The sequence below is a fragment of the Coturnix japonica genome, chromosome 2 (assembly GCF_054131305.1).
Source record: "Coturnix japonica strain WE chromosome 2, WE-NBRP24, whole genome shotgun sequence".
Lineage (NCBI taxonomy): Eukaryota > Metazoa > Chordata > Aves > Galliformes > Phasianidae > Coturnix > Coturnix japonica.
Window position 1 is genome coordinate 19430475 of NC_140664.1, and position 15446 is coordinate 19445920.

At 39.6% G+C, this 15446-nt stretch overlaps 1 protein-coding gene across 8 annotated transcripts in view; it reads right to left on the reverse strand.

Annotated features, from left to right (window-relative positions):
* VPS13B (vacuolar protein sorting 13 homolog B) overlaps window positions 1–13746 on the reverse strand; it is a 394840-nt gene extending 381094 nt beyond the window's left edge. For 7 of the 8 annotated variants that reach the window (XR_014942476.1, XM_015856027.3, XM_015856030.3 and 4 more), the window contains exons 1-3: window positions 13644–13746; window positions 12857–13034; window positions 7062–7205 (exon numbers count right to left, since the gene is read on the reverse strand). Coding sequence is in view for 6 of the 8 variants with exons in the window: in XM_015856027.3 (XP_015711513.2) it covers window positions 7062–7205; window positions 12857–13003 (291 nt within the window). In the remaining 2 variants the exon portion in view is untranslated. Of the gene's footprint in view, window positions 1–7061; window positions 7206–8148; window positions 8243–12856; window positions 13035–13643 lie in introns of all 8 variants that reach the window. The other variant, XM_085537178.1, reaches the window with a different exon arrangement.
* Window positions 13747–15446: the final 1700 nt, after the last annotated feature.

The window sequence follows — 15446 nt, forward strand, 5'->3', positions numbered from 1 at the left end:
ATAATTGAGTTGCACCCTTCCTGAGAAAACACCACTCTTTCCAAAGGGAACAAGCTGTAATTTCAGTGTACGCTGTACTTCACAGCATTAAGAGCATTTTTTGTCTTTCAGAATTTTAAGAAGCCTTTACACCAAAGGTGGGTAACTTACAGGTTTTTTCCACTACAAAATCTGTAATCATGCCTATTCTGAAATAGGTTTGCTATAATGAGGAGCTAAAATACATTCCAACAAATTTAACAACGCTTTAATCTATCAACCAATGAGGAAAGACTACTTCCTCTCTAAGGAAATATTTTTAAACACATTACCTCACCTCATTCCCTGTTAAACCATACACCAATCCAAACTCTTCACTCAACTACACGGAACAAAGCTGGATTGTAGGGTTCTAATTTTGATGTCAGCTGGATGGGGACAAATCTGGAAATACTGCAAAGTAAATCACCTGAAGTATTCCAGATCTATGCCAGGGAAAGTGGAGTCCAGCCCTGGTCTTCCAGGAATTATGCCAAACATGATAAATAAATTCCTTCACCCTCTACCTTGCGACACAGACATTGACTATTGGCATTACATTCCCTTGCTGTTGTAGGTCACTGAAAAAAGCTAACTAAGATAAGTAAAGGCAGAAGGATAACTCATCTTTCTATTTTGTATTTTTATATCTACACAGCAGAACAGTTTATCATTACTTTACAAACACATATTAGTATTAGCCTTAGTAAACCTATTTTCTGGAATACAAATCAGTGAGGCTCTGGTACCAAAGTTTCAACTCTGTTACTTACTTATTCTTGCAGAATTAATATAAATATTTAGAAAAACTTTCAGGAGCCAAGCATATCAGATCAATACTCTGTTCTTTTTCTAACACTTGGAATAACGAAAGTCTGCTCTGAAATGCGATTCCACAGTAATGGCACAATTGCTCATCTTCTTGTGCAAATGGAGTCCACATCAATATTCAACAACTTACACTGTGACGTCAATAATTACCAGTCCCCCAAATTAACCACAGCAATGAAGAAACCAGATAGCTTCTGCTAGCTCATAAATTGCCATCAACAGTAGGCTTATCCTGCAACAACCTTGTTCTGAAAGCAGTTGGGGATAAGTTTGAAAGCTGAGCTAAGTAACGATGAATGCAACTTGGCCTCCAACTTGCAATTCAGCTGCATCAGTCACATATCAGCCAGCTTCCATTCTCAGAGCTCTCAGAACAGGGCAGAACACAGACCATGACAGGGAGCAATTGCAGTGTCTGCTGGCTAACATATGCCAACTGGAGCAGCTACCTGCCTGGGTCAATCCTAGAAAGCAGTTTCTCAAATAGATGATAATTCTCATTATCACCTTCGCTTTCTCAGTATATAGTCTCCCATTACATGAAATTACAGACACAGCATCTATACCCTGGTTCCAAGTGTAGGCAGTCAGAATACTTACATGTTTCCAAAATCATTACTTGTTAATGCAAAAAATCTCCCTATCAGTTTTAATGTACTATACTTGCACTTCCATGTCAGGCAGAATCACAGGGACTTATTAACCTCAGAAACATGTTATTTGATTCCAAACAATCACAAGCAAATCTTAAGTTGTGCAACTACTCATTTTCTTAAGTGTGGGTATGTATATACATAGACACTTCCCTTTGTGCTTATAATTTTCTGTCCCTGGCATATTTAACACAACTAATATCACCTGAAGTATATCAGCATATGCTAATCACTATTGTTAGTGGGCGGAATTAATAGTTCCCATCTGACAATGGTTTTTATTTTCACTTTTAGAAACAGACAGCATTAACCTGTGAATTTATTGGAATTTTCCTGGGCTCCCACTTGTTCTACCACAACACCAAGATCCATAGACTTCTAATAAGTGAGATACAATAATCACCCTTGCATCAGCTCTGATGAACAGCCTACTGCAACACCCATGACCATACTAAGATTCTGGCTTACTACATGCAGTTCCTTCAATTCCCTGGCAGCACAGCTATTTCAAAGGAAAAAAATAAAATAGTCAGATGAGAGACTGTCTTTAATATACACACACATATATACACAATGGCACACAAAAAAACCTCACTCATACAAATGCAGTGCAACAGAGTAGTACATGGAACTACAGATGAGAAAAGCAAAGCAAGGTTACACGCAGAAAAGGGAAGAAAACAAATATACAAGGGCTGCTCTGCAAATAATTCCTCCAATTTTATTAAGTTGGCCCATGACATCAGAGGAGTATGTTGATGATGCACAGGCTCTTGTTAATCACTGGTGAAGATGCAAAGCTAATGGTAGAGACTGCTGAAAAACAGCATTTTGTAGCTGAGAACTGCACTATCAAACAGTATTATTGTGTTCTTTATACCTGCTACAGTTCCCATGGAAATAAGAGGCCTTGCTTTTAGAGCAACCTACATAATACTGTTATTAACACCAGCATTTGACATAGGCTTATAAATTTTCATATTTGTGACTAATGAGAGATGCGTGTATTTGGCATCAAATGCTTTTACTGGCTATTCCTGCATACTATTTTATTTTACATAGAACATGACATGCTACTGCCAAAGTTAGTCAAATGCTATGTCCAATTTTAGAGAATGGTTTGGAAGCAAAAATAAAAGCTAGAAGTAGAGACAAATGGGGAGAAAAAATACAGTTTCTTGTGACTTAACTGCAAACAACACAGTACCATAAAAGCGCAGGTTCCCACAACTGAAAGATGGTTAAACGCTTCTGCCAAGACATATGCCCAGTTTGGCTTGCAGCTTCTACAACAAAACCTCCAAACACACTCTTGTTCGAAGAAAAGTTTTACAGGTTAACTTCTATTTTCATACTTGCCTATGTGCAAGAAGTTCCTGATGTTTCAATTGTCAGCAAATGAAAGAAATTATTTTCCATCAACACTGATACTGAACATGTATGAATATCACATGAACATACTTAATCACCTGCTGATCTAACTTAACATTCTGAGATTCTGAATTGCCAGCACGCTGTTTCCTTATCCAATCATTTCAGTTTCGAAAAATGGATCTTGCAGTATCAATTAGCTCAGAATTTCATACCTGTTATTAACCTTGAGATTATGCCTCAGATAACACTACATGACAGTTTGCTTCCTGTGGGGCAGTTCTCCATATACTCTTCATCTTATACTTTGTATACAACATAAAAAGCCACTATCAGTCTTGCTCATCTAAAAATGTCAGTTATTAAGAAAGATTTCCTCTCCATGAGAGTGGTGAGGCATTGGAACGGGCTGCCCAGGGAGATGGCCAAGTCACTGTCCCTGGAGGTGTTCAAGGAAAGAGTAGATATGGCACTGAGGGTATGGCTGAGTGGGCATGGCAGCAATGGGTTGATCATTGGACTAGATGATCTTAGTGGTCTTTTCCAACCTTAATTACCCTATGAAGAAGTCATCGCTATGAAAACAATCAAGTCCAAAATGAAAATATTTCAGAAACAGAGAGCTTCAGCAGAAAGGTAAACTACTAAAGACTGTGAGTTAGTCTTCCAATTTCAGGTTTTAACATACTTTTGCTATCACTGAACAGCACATGCATATGCTCTAACAGAAAAAGTACACCATCCATACAGCCACATTCAACTGTTAATACGACTGAGAAGAGAAAGGGAAAAAAATAAATAAACCACAAAGAACACGAAAAAAGCTACAACACCTAGGCAAACATATTATATAACTGTACCCTCGTCACCAAATACAAGCCTTCTGTCTTCACTTTCAGAGTCTTTCTTAACCTTTCTGCACACCATATCTACCATCTTGATCATTTCCTAGTCAAGATTAATTTCTGCTTTCAGCATTCTTTGATGACAGTCTCTACTGATTTCCAGATAAATATGAAAATCATGCCTGCTATTCTGACAAGCACACTTACGAACTGGTCTCCACTGTTTACAAAGTTACAATATTCCTTCAAAACCTTCTTTGTAATACCTCAAAAAAAGGAATAGTGGTTAACAGTCCACATGCTGATCCAAAACATTCCTGGGTTTTTTTGTGCTTCTGGAACCGTTTGTATTTAACAGTCTTCCCTGACTGAGAAATTTGTTACAGAATCATAGAAGATGGAAGGCATTGCAAGGATTACTGAATTCAACACTAGACCTTGTTACAGAGACAACTTTCATCAAGCACTCTAGTTTCTCCTGCTGTGTCCTAACTAAAGACAAGGACCCAAAACTGAAGCACTAATACAGACAATGCATTTCTCCTTGACTCTCTCCACTTGCGTCATTTCCAAGACTAAAAAGCACAGTATTCAAGGTTGAACAGCTAGATTAGTACTGTAGTTAGCTATGATGCCAGTAAGGTGAAGGATATAGATGCAGACTTGTCCTTTCTAATTAGCACAGAACTTAAGGCCTCCTGTTTGAGCGAGGAGATATCGTGACAGGAAAGAAGGAAGAAGAGTGAGCAAATAATTTCATATAGCTTCTAAATAAGGAGAGAAAAAAAATAAAAATAACACAATTGGATAGGAAAGAAAAAATGTTATTAAGGTCCAGCAGGACAAAAAAGGTAACTGAAGCTCTGTGGTGGGAATCTGTCTCTGAACAATGGGATTTCAGGTCTGTGTAATACTGGAAACTCAACTATTCCATGAAAGTACACTTAATGTTCATGAAGAACAATACCAGAGTAATTTACCAGAACTGAACAAATAAAAGTCCAAAAGCAAGTTCAAAACCACGTGTAAGTGCATAAGAACACATTTCCACCATACTTAATCAACATCTCATAGATTTGATAACATAAGGGGTCACACTTCAGCCTCAGCACTGCAGAAGTCCACATTCAAAAGCAATAAAACAAGCACAATTGAACTAAGGAGACAGATATCAAAATAAAATGCAAAAGGCTACATGCTAAATTACAGTGGTAACAGCACTAACCTAATTTATAACCAAGACTACATACATAGCATGTCCTACAGAACACCACCTTAATCACTGCAAAGTTCTGTTCCTGATGCACTGAAGTTTTATTTTCTTACAAAGGAGACATGCTTATTCAGCACTTTCACCAATTACAGAAGTGGTAGTATTACCTGCAAAGAAGGAAAGAGGAAGCAAGGAAAAAAGAAAACTAATTACCATCATCAACGCACAAACCTCCCAATGTGCTAAAAACACCACTAGTTCCACACTGTGGTTTTTGTTGAGTTCTCTCAGTGATATACAGGTACAAAGTATTTCTGCTTAGAATATTAGCATATTATATTAGCATAAAACCAGAAGTTGAGCCATTACTGCCTACTTCAAACTCTCCTCTCAATCAAGGAGATAATGCAATTAGTTAACAGCAAAAAAAAAAAAAAAAAAAAAAAAACTAGTAACACAGCAGCAATACAGCACGGGCATACAGAAGCATTGCCAAGGAACAAGCAGTCCTCAAAAAAACTACACAGAGGGAGAGCTTTCTTTGTTCGTAACAACTTGTAGGGTCCACTGCCAAGTAACTTCAAATGATACCGTGTACTTCAATCTCCACACATAGCCAAAATAAACATGTTTTGAAGTAGGCTCTTTCCAAGGAAGAAAGACATCACTCAATAGGGAGGTCAGGGAAGGAATTTTTTGCTCAGGTGAAATCATATATACACGCATTGGGGATTTGGCCTGAGGAAGGAAATGCAAGATTATGGCAGCAAACTTTTGAGAACTAAACAACTTCCTTGCTAGTTGTATTCTTCATTGATACAAAATTCTATGCGGAGGAGTTTTAGCTGGAGACAAATTAACTGGGAAGATGTTTTACTACGATCTGTTTTACTACAATCTTCCACAGAGAGATCCTATTTTTTCAGGTTTTTTTCCCAATCATTAATTACTAACTTCTACAATAACGCCTTTGCCATCTGCACAGTCACACTACAAGTTAGAACAAGAATTTAGTTTAGAAAATTACTATTCAAAGATGTTTAATAAAATCCTAACTGTTGACTTTTTAAATCAGATCCTCAGAAAACACTGTGTTATCATTTACACTTATTAGTCAAAGATAATTCTCTCATGGCACTGATTCATATGTTACTCTCCTGACTGTACATAGTACTGAATAAGTTGTCCAAATGTCAGTTGTAGCATTCAGAAATCCCGTACTGCTCCTGAATCTTAAACATCTGTAACAAATACTTGTTTTGAGAGTGCTTTACACTCATGACATTTGACCTTCTGCTTTATGCACCACAAAACTTAAGTTTCAAATACCACGCAAGCAGGAAATCTGATCATTCCAGCAGTAGCTATCTACATGGTCCAATATTAAATATTAGTTCTGGGTTGCACAAAGTCATGGGGTACAAATCTTCTTCTGCAGCTTCTGTAATTAGTTGTGATTCACTGCTTCTAAAATACATTTCTCAAAGAGCATCTGGCCTCACAATCTTACCTCCGGATTGGAAAAGTACTTAGTATTTAGCCATTGGTGTGTGCACATATGTGTACATGGACATGCACACATGCAACATATATTAAATATAACCACAGAATAAGAGCATTTACTTTCTAGCTGGTATACCTAGGCCCAGATATTTCTATTCCAGCAACAAAAGCCTTTTTAGCCCCGGAACTGTAGAAGAAATTTACAAGTATAAAACATAATTGAAAGCATACTCTAATGTTATTGCTGGCTGATAACTAATTAGTGGAATTAAATATTAACAGCTCATCGAACTTCCTACAGAACACCTGAGAGCTTTGCACAAACTGGAAGTTTCTTTTACAGGATTTCTAATACCACTGAGGGACACTATATTGAAATTAAAATGAAAAGGACTGAAAAGAAAGACACAAAGCTTTCCTGGAGTTAAAGCATGAAACTGCTTTAGACAAGTTTAACATTAACAAGCCAGAGTACATTCTTTTGACAAGATTAGAAATACAACAATGTTGAACCATTGCGTATCTGCTGTGCCTGATTCTTCAGACGGCTTTAAATAAGGTTACCTATACATGCTATTATTCTCACCAGTCTCCCTAGCATTGAGGGACATTTGTTGTATTTCTTACCTGAGCTCCGTCCTTTAGTTTCAAGATGCATTCCATTGTATTGATAGTGATGACAACTGGTTCTGATCCCAATTTTGTCCATGGCACATGAATCCGAAGCTCATGAATATGCCCACTTAAAAAAGTAAATGGTAGTTTCAGCTCCTAAGAACAAAAGAAACAGTGATGAATTAACTAACTGCTAAAATATGTCAAAACAGGGCACTTGTAACTTAAAATAATAAGGTTTTAGCAAAAACATAGATCAAAGGTTCTTCCCCCTCCTCAAATCATCAGTGTGCTACTGGGCTTAGCAACTAGCCCACTAGTTGCTTGCACACATCCATTACAATTGTTCTCTTAGAAAGATAATAACAGGTTAAAAACCAACTCTTGCATGAAGGTACCACAAAATCTCTCGCTATTACAGAGACAAATAAAAATGAAAAAGATGAAAGAAAATACTTAAAATGATGCATGACCTGCATTAGAAAAGGAATTTGGAATTAAGCATTAAACATCAAAAAATCCAGAGAAAGGCTATTTCTTCCAAAATATTTTAATTCTTTGACTTCTAAGAGTTTGGATGTTTTGAAATACAAAAGGTATAATTTCAACTGCTAGTTTTATTAGGACTCTTATGCTTGCATTTTATAATGCTCTTTTTAATAACACGTTTTTATTTATTCTTCTGAATTCCCAAATAATGACAGATGCACTCATTAGAGAAGCAGTCATTTATTCTCTTTTGATTCACAGCATTCAAGGTGTTTTCCTCCCCACACTAAATTACTCAGTAAATGAGAAGTTATAAAGCTCTTCACTGGTAAAATCCAGACTCCTCACCAAAGCTCTACCAAACTCTACCAAAACGTAGAGTTCACACAGCCTTAAGAATTGGTGCTTAGCTCTACCAAGTCAGTCCTCAACCCCTAACAAGGGCCTGGTACTACCCAGCCCATGCAGCAAGCACATCCCTGCAGGACAGCCCTGGAGAGCCAGATGTCCCATACAACTTGTCAACAGACAGCACAAGGTGCAGAGGTTTAGATACACTTTGTAGCTCAGGTACATATCACAGGGCAGCACACAAGGTACTTTCACGTACTTCAGATCCAAAGTGCTGGAATTTCCATTGTAAGCTCAGGGGTTCTCTGAGAAGCCTAATCTTAACACTCACCAGACAGAACAGCCACCTGCAGCTGGAGACCAGAAATTAGATTTAAAATAACAAAACTTTAGTGCAAAATGAACAGCATTTGATAATGCATTGGAATTTTCAGTCACCATTTGCAAATACTAACCACTCAACCATTTTAACGGTGAAGGGACTAACAGAGTATTCTGAGGGAACTGGAGCTGCTCTGTCTGGAGATGAGAAGAGACCTCATCACTCTGTACAATCTGAAACAATGGCATCAGTCTCTCTTCTGAGGTGAAAAGTGACAGGACATGAGAAAATATTCTCAAGTTGCACCATGACAGGTTTAGATTGAACATGAGACAGAAGGTCTTCATGGCCAGGGTAATCAAGCATTGGAAACGGCTGACCAGGGAGGTAGGTGGTGGAGTCCTTACCCCAGGGAGACATTTAAGAGATGTGTGGATGTGGCACTGAGGGATGTGGTATAGCAATGGGACTCCAGAGGTCAGGTGGACCATCAGACTTGGTCATCTTGAAGGTCTTTCCCAACCTGAATGATTCTATGAGCTAAGAGTAAACTAAGTATTTTCACTGCTGAGCATATCATTGGAGAAAACAGACACAGCAAACTGTAAAAATTGCTTTCTCTTTTTTTTTTTTTTTTTTAAATAAACTACAGCTATCATCTTGTAGAGGTCTTCAGGTTCTGAAGAGAAGAAACCAGCCATCTCTCATGTCAGAGACTCTCAGCTCCTTCCTCGACTGTTTGCTCCAAACCACATCTAATTTCAAGCCTTCATTCTCAGAGGACAGTCACAGACCTTCTCATGTAAACAGACTGAAATGTGTTGTTTTTACAAAGTGTTTTTCTTCACCTCATTCACAAACACTGAAAATTTTAGCTAAAAGACTCTCAAAAAAAAATCAGCCTCAGGCAAACAATCAACATCAAAATAAAACTATATTTTAATCCCAATAGTTTCATTTAGTCACCAAAAAGCAAGTCCAGGACAGTTCAGTTATGGATATCACTATATGGATAATACAGTTTCCTTGGGGCAATGCAGAGAAATCTTACTTCAGCAGACAACACAAAGCAAACACATACCATATTTAGTAACTTGTTTATAATGCAGCGTAACAAAGATCATTTTTATTTGTCCTTTCCTGTGCCACGTTTCCCCTCTCATTAAGTATGACATGAAATTCTGAATGTATTTTTGTATTACGACAAGTTAGGCCTTACATTTTAGGTTTTATATCTGCATTATATAAATTCTTAAAAAGTTATCATAGGGTTAAAAAAAAAAACCAAAAAAAAAAAACCACTCATGCAATTGGCACATGGAATGGCCTGGGTTGAAAAGGACCTCAAAAATCATCCAGTTTCAACCCTCCTACCATGGGCAGGGTCGCCAACCACAAACCAGGCTGCCCAGAGCAACATGCAGCCTGGCCTTGAATGCCTCGAGGGATGGGGCATCCACAACACCACAGAAGACAACAGACCAGATGATCTTAATCTCCTGTGCCCTAAAATTCAAGACTCTCCCAAGCTTTGGGGTAACGAGAAAGAACAGTTACTCAACAATAGTATTAACTGAAAAACTTTTTCTTCAACATTTGGCATTGTATGTAGCTCACAAGAAACACAGCAGCACATAACACAAACATAACAAGGCTATATAAATGCTCTCATTTTCTTTATTTAAGTACATTATCTTTCTATATATATTTCTCCTCACAACTTCTGAATGCTTTAAGATTAGAAGTTTCAGTCATTATAACATTGTAAGGTTTCCTGGATTTTTCTACTGCACATGCATTTAAACAAATACATTGTTACTGCAACACAGTTTGCACTTTATGCATCATTACATGTTCAGCCTTAATCTTAAAAGAAGCACACACACACAGTTTGTATTTAAAAAGCTAACATAGTAAACCATGATGTTACAGAAATATATACAAATTGTAAGAAGAGCTCACTGTGTATCTTATCTGTTTGGCACCACAGTGTCAACAGAAACATCCCACACAAGTTAGCTATCAAGCTCACAGCTTGCTCTGCTATTCTGATACTGTAGGGAAATAATATTTAAAGTTTAATTATAAATTACTTTCTGTGATCTTTGGGATGACAGACAACCTTTTGCACCCCATTCTCATCTATTCTTTGGGATTCGGTTTCAGGCCTGTAAGAGAACACAATGCGACACTGCAACGCAAACATCAGCAGATATGCAAGAAGTGAGAGAAGAAAGCAACACATTTATTCGCAGAACCACTTGTAAGGTGCAAGTCTAGCACTTCAGGTATTATACCCAAATCATCACCTACAGTTCCACAGAAGTTGGAATCCTCTAAAAATGTTCAAGGTTGCCAAATAAACTAACATATATTGGTAACTTCTAGAGACTCTGACTTTTTAAAGGGAGTCTCCAGCCAGCTGCAGAGGTTATTATTTATATTCACAAACACTCAAAAAGAGTTTTATCAAGCAGGCACCAAGCAGCATTTCTATGGGGGAAGGGGGGAAGATATCCTAAATACAATCTCTACAGGACCAGGCAAGGTCTAGAGTGTAAGAGCCAAACTAAGATCTTCATTCTTCACATAAACACATAGCCAAATAATGCTAAAGAAAAAAGACTAGTAAAGGCAAGGGGTGCTTCCTATTTCTTCGCACAATAGCAAAGATACTAATAGATCACATACAATATTTACAGACCCTGCTGATACACAGGCAGGCAAAGGTGAGGCCAGGGATTACCTACAAGCAAGTACCTGAAAGGGAATGATATAGAAAAGGTGATGGCAGTATCCTAGCAGTGTCAGGTAATACATACAGTTTGATACTATCCCAAGTCACCATTTGTTATGAGGACAAGTCTCCCTGCAGGAGCAGCATAGCTCCTGGAGAAGAGAAGGCTGTAAGGTAACACACCTTGCAACCTTTCAGTATCCAAAGGGAGCTTAAAAACAGGAAGGAAACCAACTTTTTACATAGTCTGAAAGTAAAAAGACAAAGGGGAACAGTTTTAAACTAAGAGGATATTTAGATTAGATGTTAGGAAGAAATACTTGATTCAAAGGGTGGTGAAGAGTTTACACAGGCTGCCCAGAGAAGCTGTGGATGTCCCATCCATGGAGGTATTCAAGACAATGTTGGATGAGGCCCTGGACAGCCTGACAGTGCATGGCAGCCGTGCCAATGGTATGGAGATGTTAACTGGACGGGCTTTAAGATTCCTCCCAACCTAAACCATTCCGTGATTCTATAGAACCAAGACAGTTTACCTGAAGCTTTCACAACCAAGACTGAAGATTTCAAGACATCTACACAAAGACCACCTGATATAATGCTTGCAGCAGTGCTCAGAGCAGGTGGCTGGACTGAAACCTCCAGAACTTTCTTCTAGTCAGCTCTTGTATGATTCCATGATATTCACACTAAAAAAGGCTTTGAATACTCATTCACAAGTATAACACATCCTACCAATTGCAGTCCAGTGTTCACACTACCTGTATAGGCAAGCTGCAGGAAGGAACTAACTAAAAGGCAGTTACCACAGAGACAATAGGGGCTACTGAATACTGGAAAGAAGATAAATCAGAATCTTTACATAAAGACAGAATATTTCACAGAATCTCTTAAAAGACTTGATCCTATTCTGGAGGTGGATCAAAGATATTTTCCATAAATACTTATTTCCTATTTCCACAGGTCCCCCCAGTTAAGACCACACCATCTCCTGTCCACTCCAATGTCTTCATCTGATAAAAATGAGGAAAATTTTCCCTAATACTCAGTTTAAGTATCCCTAAGCACAGTTTATTCCATTCTTTCTTTTTCACCCACGGAAGCTGACCATAATTTTAGATAAAATGAGGCAAGGGCTAAGACTCAGTCCTTATCTTTTTTATTTCTCTTCCATTGGCCGTATTATCTAAACCATCTTTTTTCCTTTGCCGCAATATTCTCAGCTCCTTCTTCAGTTGAACACAGGGCCCTAAGTCAGACTTGTTACACCAAACAAAGCAGCTTTATCTACGTGACACACTTAAAACTGTCAACAAAGATAAGCACAGAAGGAAGCAGTTTCTCAGCAAAGGCTTTTCCTGCTCATATTAACTACAGGCTCCAAATCCTATATCACCTGTTTTAACTAGTAAGCAGTTTCTTTTTAATTAAAAGTGCTGTGGAGTCTCAGATCTAGTCCACACAAACTAGCTGAATAAACCCATCCCTCAATCACTCTTTAGCTTAAATGTAACTAGAACAATAAAAACCAGAGCTATAAAACAATACAGAGAACATAAATCTGTGTTTAGTTTGCATAATTAGAAAAAGAAGCCCCACTTGGTGAAATTTTGAACTAGTTGCTATATGCAGTTAGTAAATATGACTGGAAAAGTAGTATAGCTAGATGTAAAACAGTCATCACTGAAAGAATGGATAAACACACAAAAAGCTTCTCTTCACACCCCGTAACTTGTAGGCTACACAAAGAATTATCATTCATCACTAAACAAATGGCATGGGATAATGTAAGAATAACTAAAAGCAGAAAAAAAGATTTGCATAGTAGTAAAGTAGTGAACAGTTACCTATGCAGACTCATGCAAACTATTAGGTCAAGATGTTTTAACTCAAAGACACAGAGCATACCTGTTCAAGCACATCCAACTTTAACTCAAGTTTACTGAGTACAACATCTCCTCCCCAGAGCGACAGCTGCAGATCCGAAGGCTTCAAGTTCTTGATGTAGCGATTCACATAACTCATCAAAATGGGAGTTACATAGGACTCCAGCATTCTGGGGGACTTCTAAACTGCAGGGCAAGGACTAGGAACAAACACAAGACAGAATGTTATTTACAGACTTGTCAGCACAATCACCAATAAAGCAACAGAATCACAGAATTGTAGGGGTTGGAAGGGACCTCTAGAGATCATTGAGTCCAACCCCCCTGCCAAAGCAGGCTCCCTACACCACATCACACAGGTAATAGCCCTGCTATTAGGACATATGAACAAAACACACTTCAAAGCCTAAGCAGAGGCATGCTTAGTATGTACAGATGTGCATAAAGATGTAAAAGACACCAAGTTGATGGTCCAGCTGCCTAAATTTGTGAACCTGCATCCTCCACACATAGAGATGGGCAGTAAGTGATGTGTTCACTATGCAAAAGCAGAGCTCAAGTTGCCTAATACACTTTTAAATAAGCGTTAAAAGAGTAACCACAACTCAATCTATACAACCACCCCCTGTGGTGGCTGACACATTCGTATTCAAGTGTCACCTGAGGAGCAGCTCGCCGAACTCACTGCCTCAGCTCCCAGCTACATTAACGCCGGGCACAGCTCAACACGCCTCCTCACCCCACCCCTCCCAACACCCCCGCGCTCCCCTCAACAGCTCGGTCCCCTCCTGTCACTCTCAGCCCCTTACCGGCCGCTCAGAGCCCCGGGGAAGCTCCGTGCGCTCCCGGCCGGGACAAGAGATCCCGGCGCAGGCAGCAACCGCCCGCCGCACGGCCGCTTCCGGGTTCTCTGCTGAGTGCTTCTCCTAAAGCGTCCGGCTGGAACCGCGAGTCTTTTATATGAGCGCTGCAGGTCCAGCCGGAAGGATTTCATGATGCAAAAAGACGGAAGTTGGGTTTGAAGAGGGATGGGGTTCAATGCTGGAGCCTGCTTTGATCAGCAGGGTGGGTCCTTCCTAACGTGAGTCCCTGCGATACGTTGCCGTGTGACTGTGGGCCTCATCCTGCTCCAGCCCCGATGGACATGGCAGTGTTGGGCCTGTGGTGAATTAACGTGACCCCCACAGGGGTGACTTGGAAAAGAGCAGGTTCAGGCAGGACCTGCAAGGCGTTGCTTTGCTGTGGGTGAGGCAGTTTTCCTGACACAAACTGTGTTAGCAGTTTGGACTGCATTCGTGATGAAATTCACCACATCCACCGTTCATAGCAGAGCGTATTATTTGGCCATTCTTCAGCATCTGTGGCAGGTTAACCTGCTGGAAATGGCAGCAGGAAGGTGAGAGACAGGAAAATCACTAATAAATAAATCACAGAATCACAAAATCACAGAATGACCCTGGTTGGAAGGGACCTCAAGGATCATGTAGTTCCAACCCCCCTGCCTGGCAGGGCCACCAAACATACACCTTCACTAGATCAGGTTGCCCAGGGCCCCGTCCAACCTGGCCTTGAACACCTCCAAGGACGGGGCATCCACAACCTCCCTGGGCAGCCTGTTCCAGGGCCTAACCACTCTCCTAGTGAAGAACTTCCCCCTAACATCCAACCTAAATGTATAAAGTGACCTCTTTTTGAAGGATATTCTTCCAACTTGTAGTTGCTCATGTTCTTGGATGGTTACTTCCCATAACTTCCACGCACTTCTGTCCCTGGGCTATTGCTGTGGGAGTGGTGTGTTGAATCTCACTGATAAAACTTCTTGAGAGTCCACACTGTGAGCCAGCTCAGTGAAATAATCTATGTTAACGGAAGCAACCTTGTTTATAGCACAGCCTCCCCATAGGATTGCATTGACAAACCAGAGGGATATGCCAAGAGATAAGCAGAATGTTGAAGCACACCCTAAGCGTACATCAAAAGGCTACGTTTTCAACAGAAAAACATTCCTCTGTTTCTTTGTCCGTTATGTGATTGCTTTTGAATGACACATCCAATCAACATTGGAATGTTTTCTGAAGGTTTGGGATGGAAGAACAACGCCCTGTTTTGGTGAAAGTCAGTAAACTGGATGAGTAGGGGATACATACACGTAGTATTCCTGGCAGCTGCTTGGCAGATCGAGCAGCTCTGAACAACGCTGTAATTTTCCTGGCAGTTATTACCATTTCATGTAACTACCTCCATCTCAATTCCAGTTCAAGTACGTTGACGCCCTGAATAATTCCTACAGAAAAAAAAAAAAAGAAAGAAAGAAGAAAAAAAAAGAAAAAAAAAGACACTGCATGGGAATCAGTCTTTAACACAAAGGAAATGGTTGGCAGGAAAGTAGTCAGAGAGAGTTACATGAGGTTCCTGAATTGCAGAGGATGAGAGCTCAGTATGCAGAGAAATCACAGGTAACAGGCAGAGGAACAGGCCCACTGCAGCAACAAGGGCATGTTTACTGGGACTGTCAGCATTGGGCTGCTGCCTGAGCTAGTCTGATTTGTTCAGTATTTCAGCAATCCAGTGAAACGTGTAGGACAGGTAGAACCAAAAAGTGCAGATCTAGT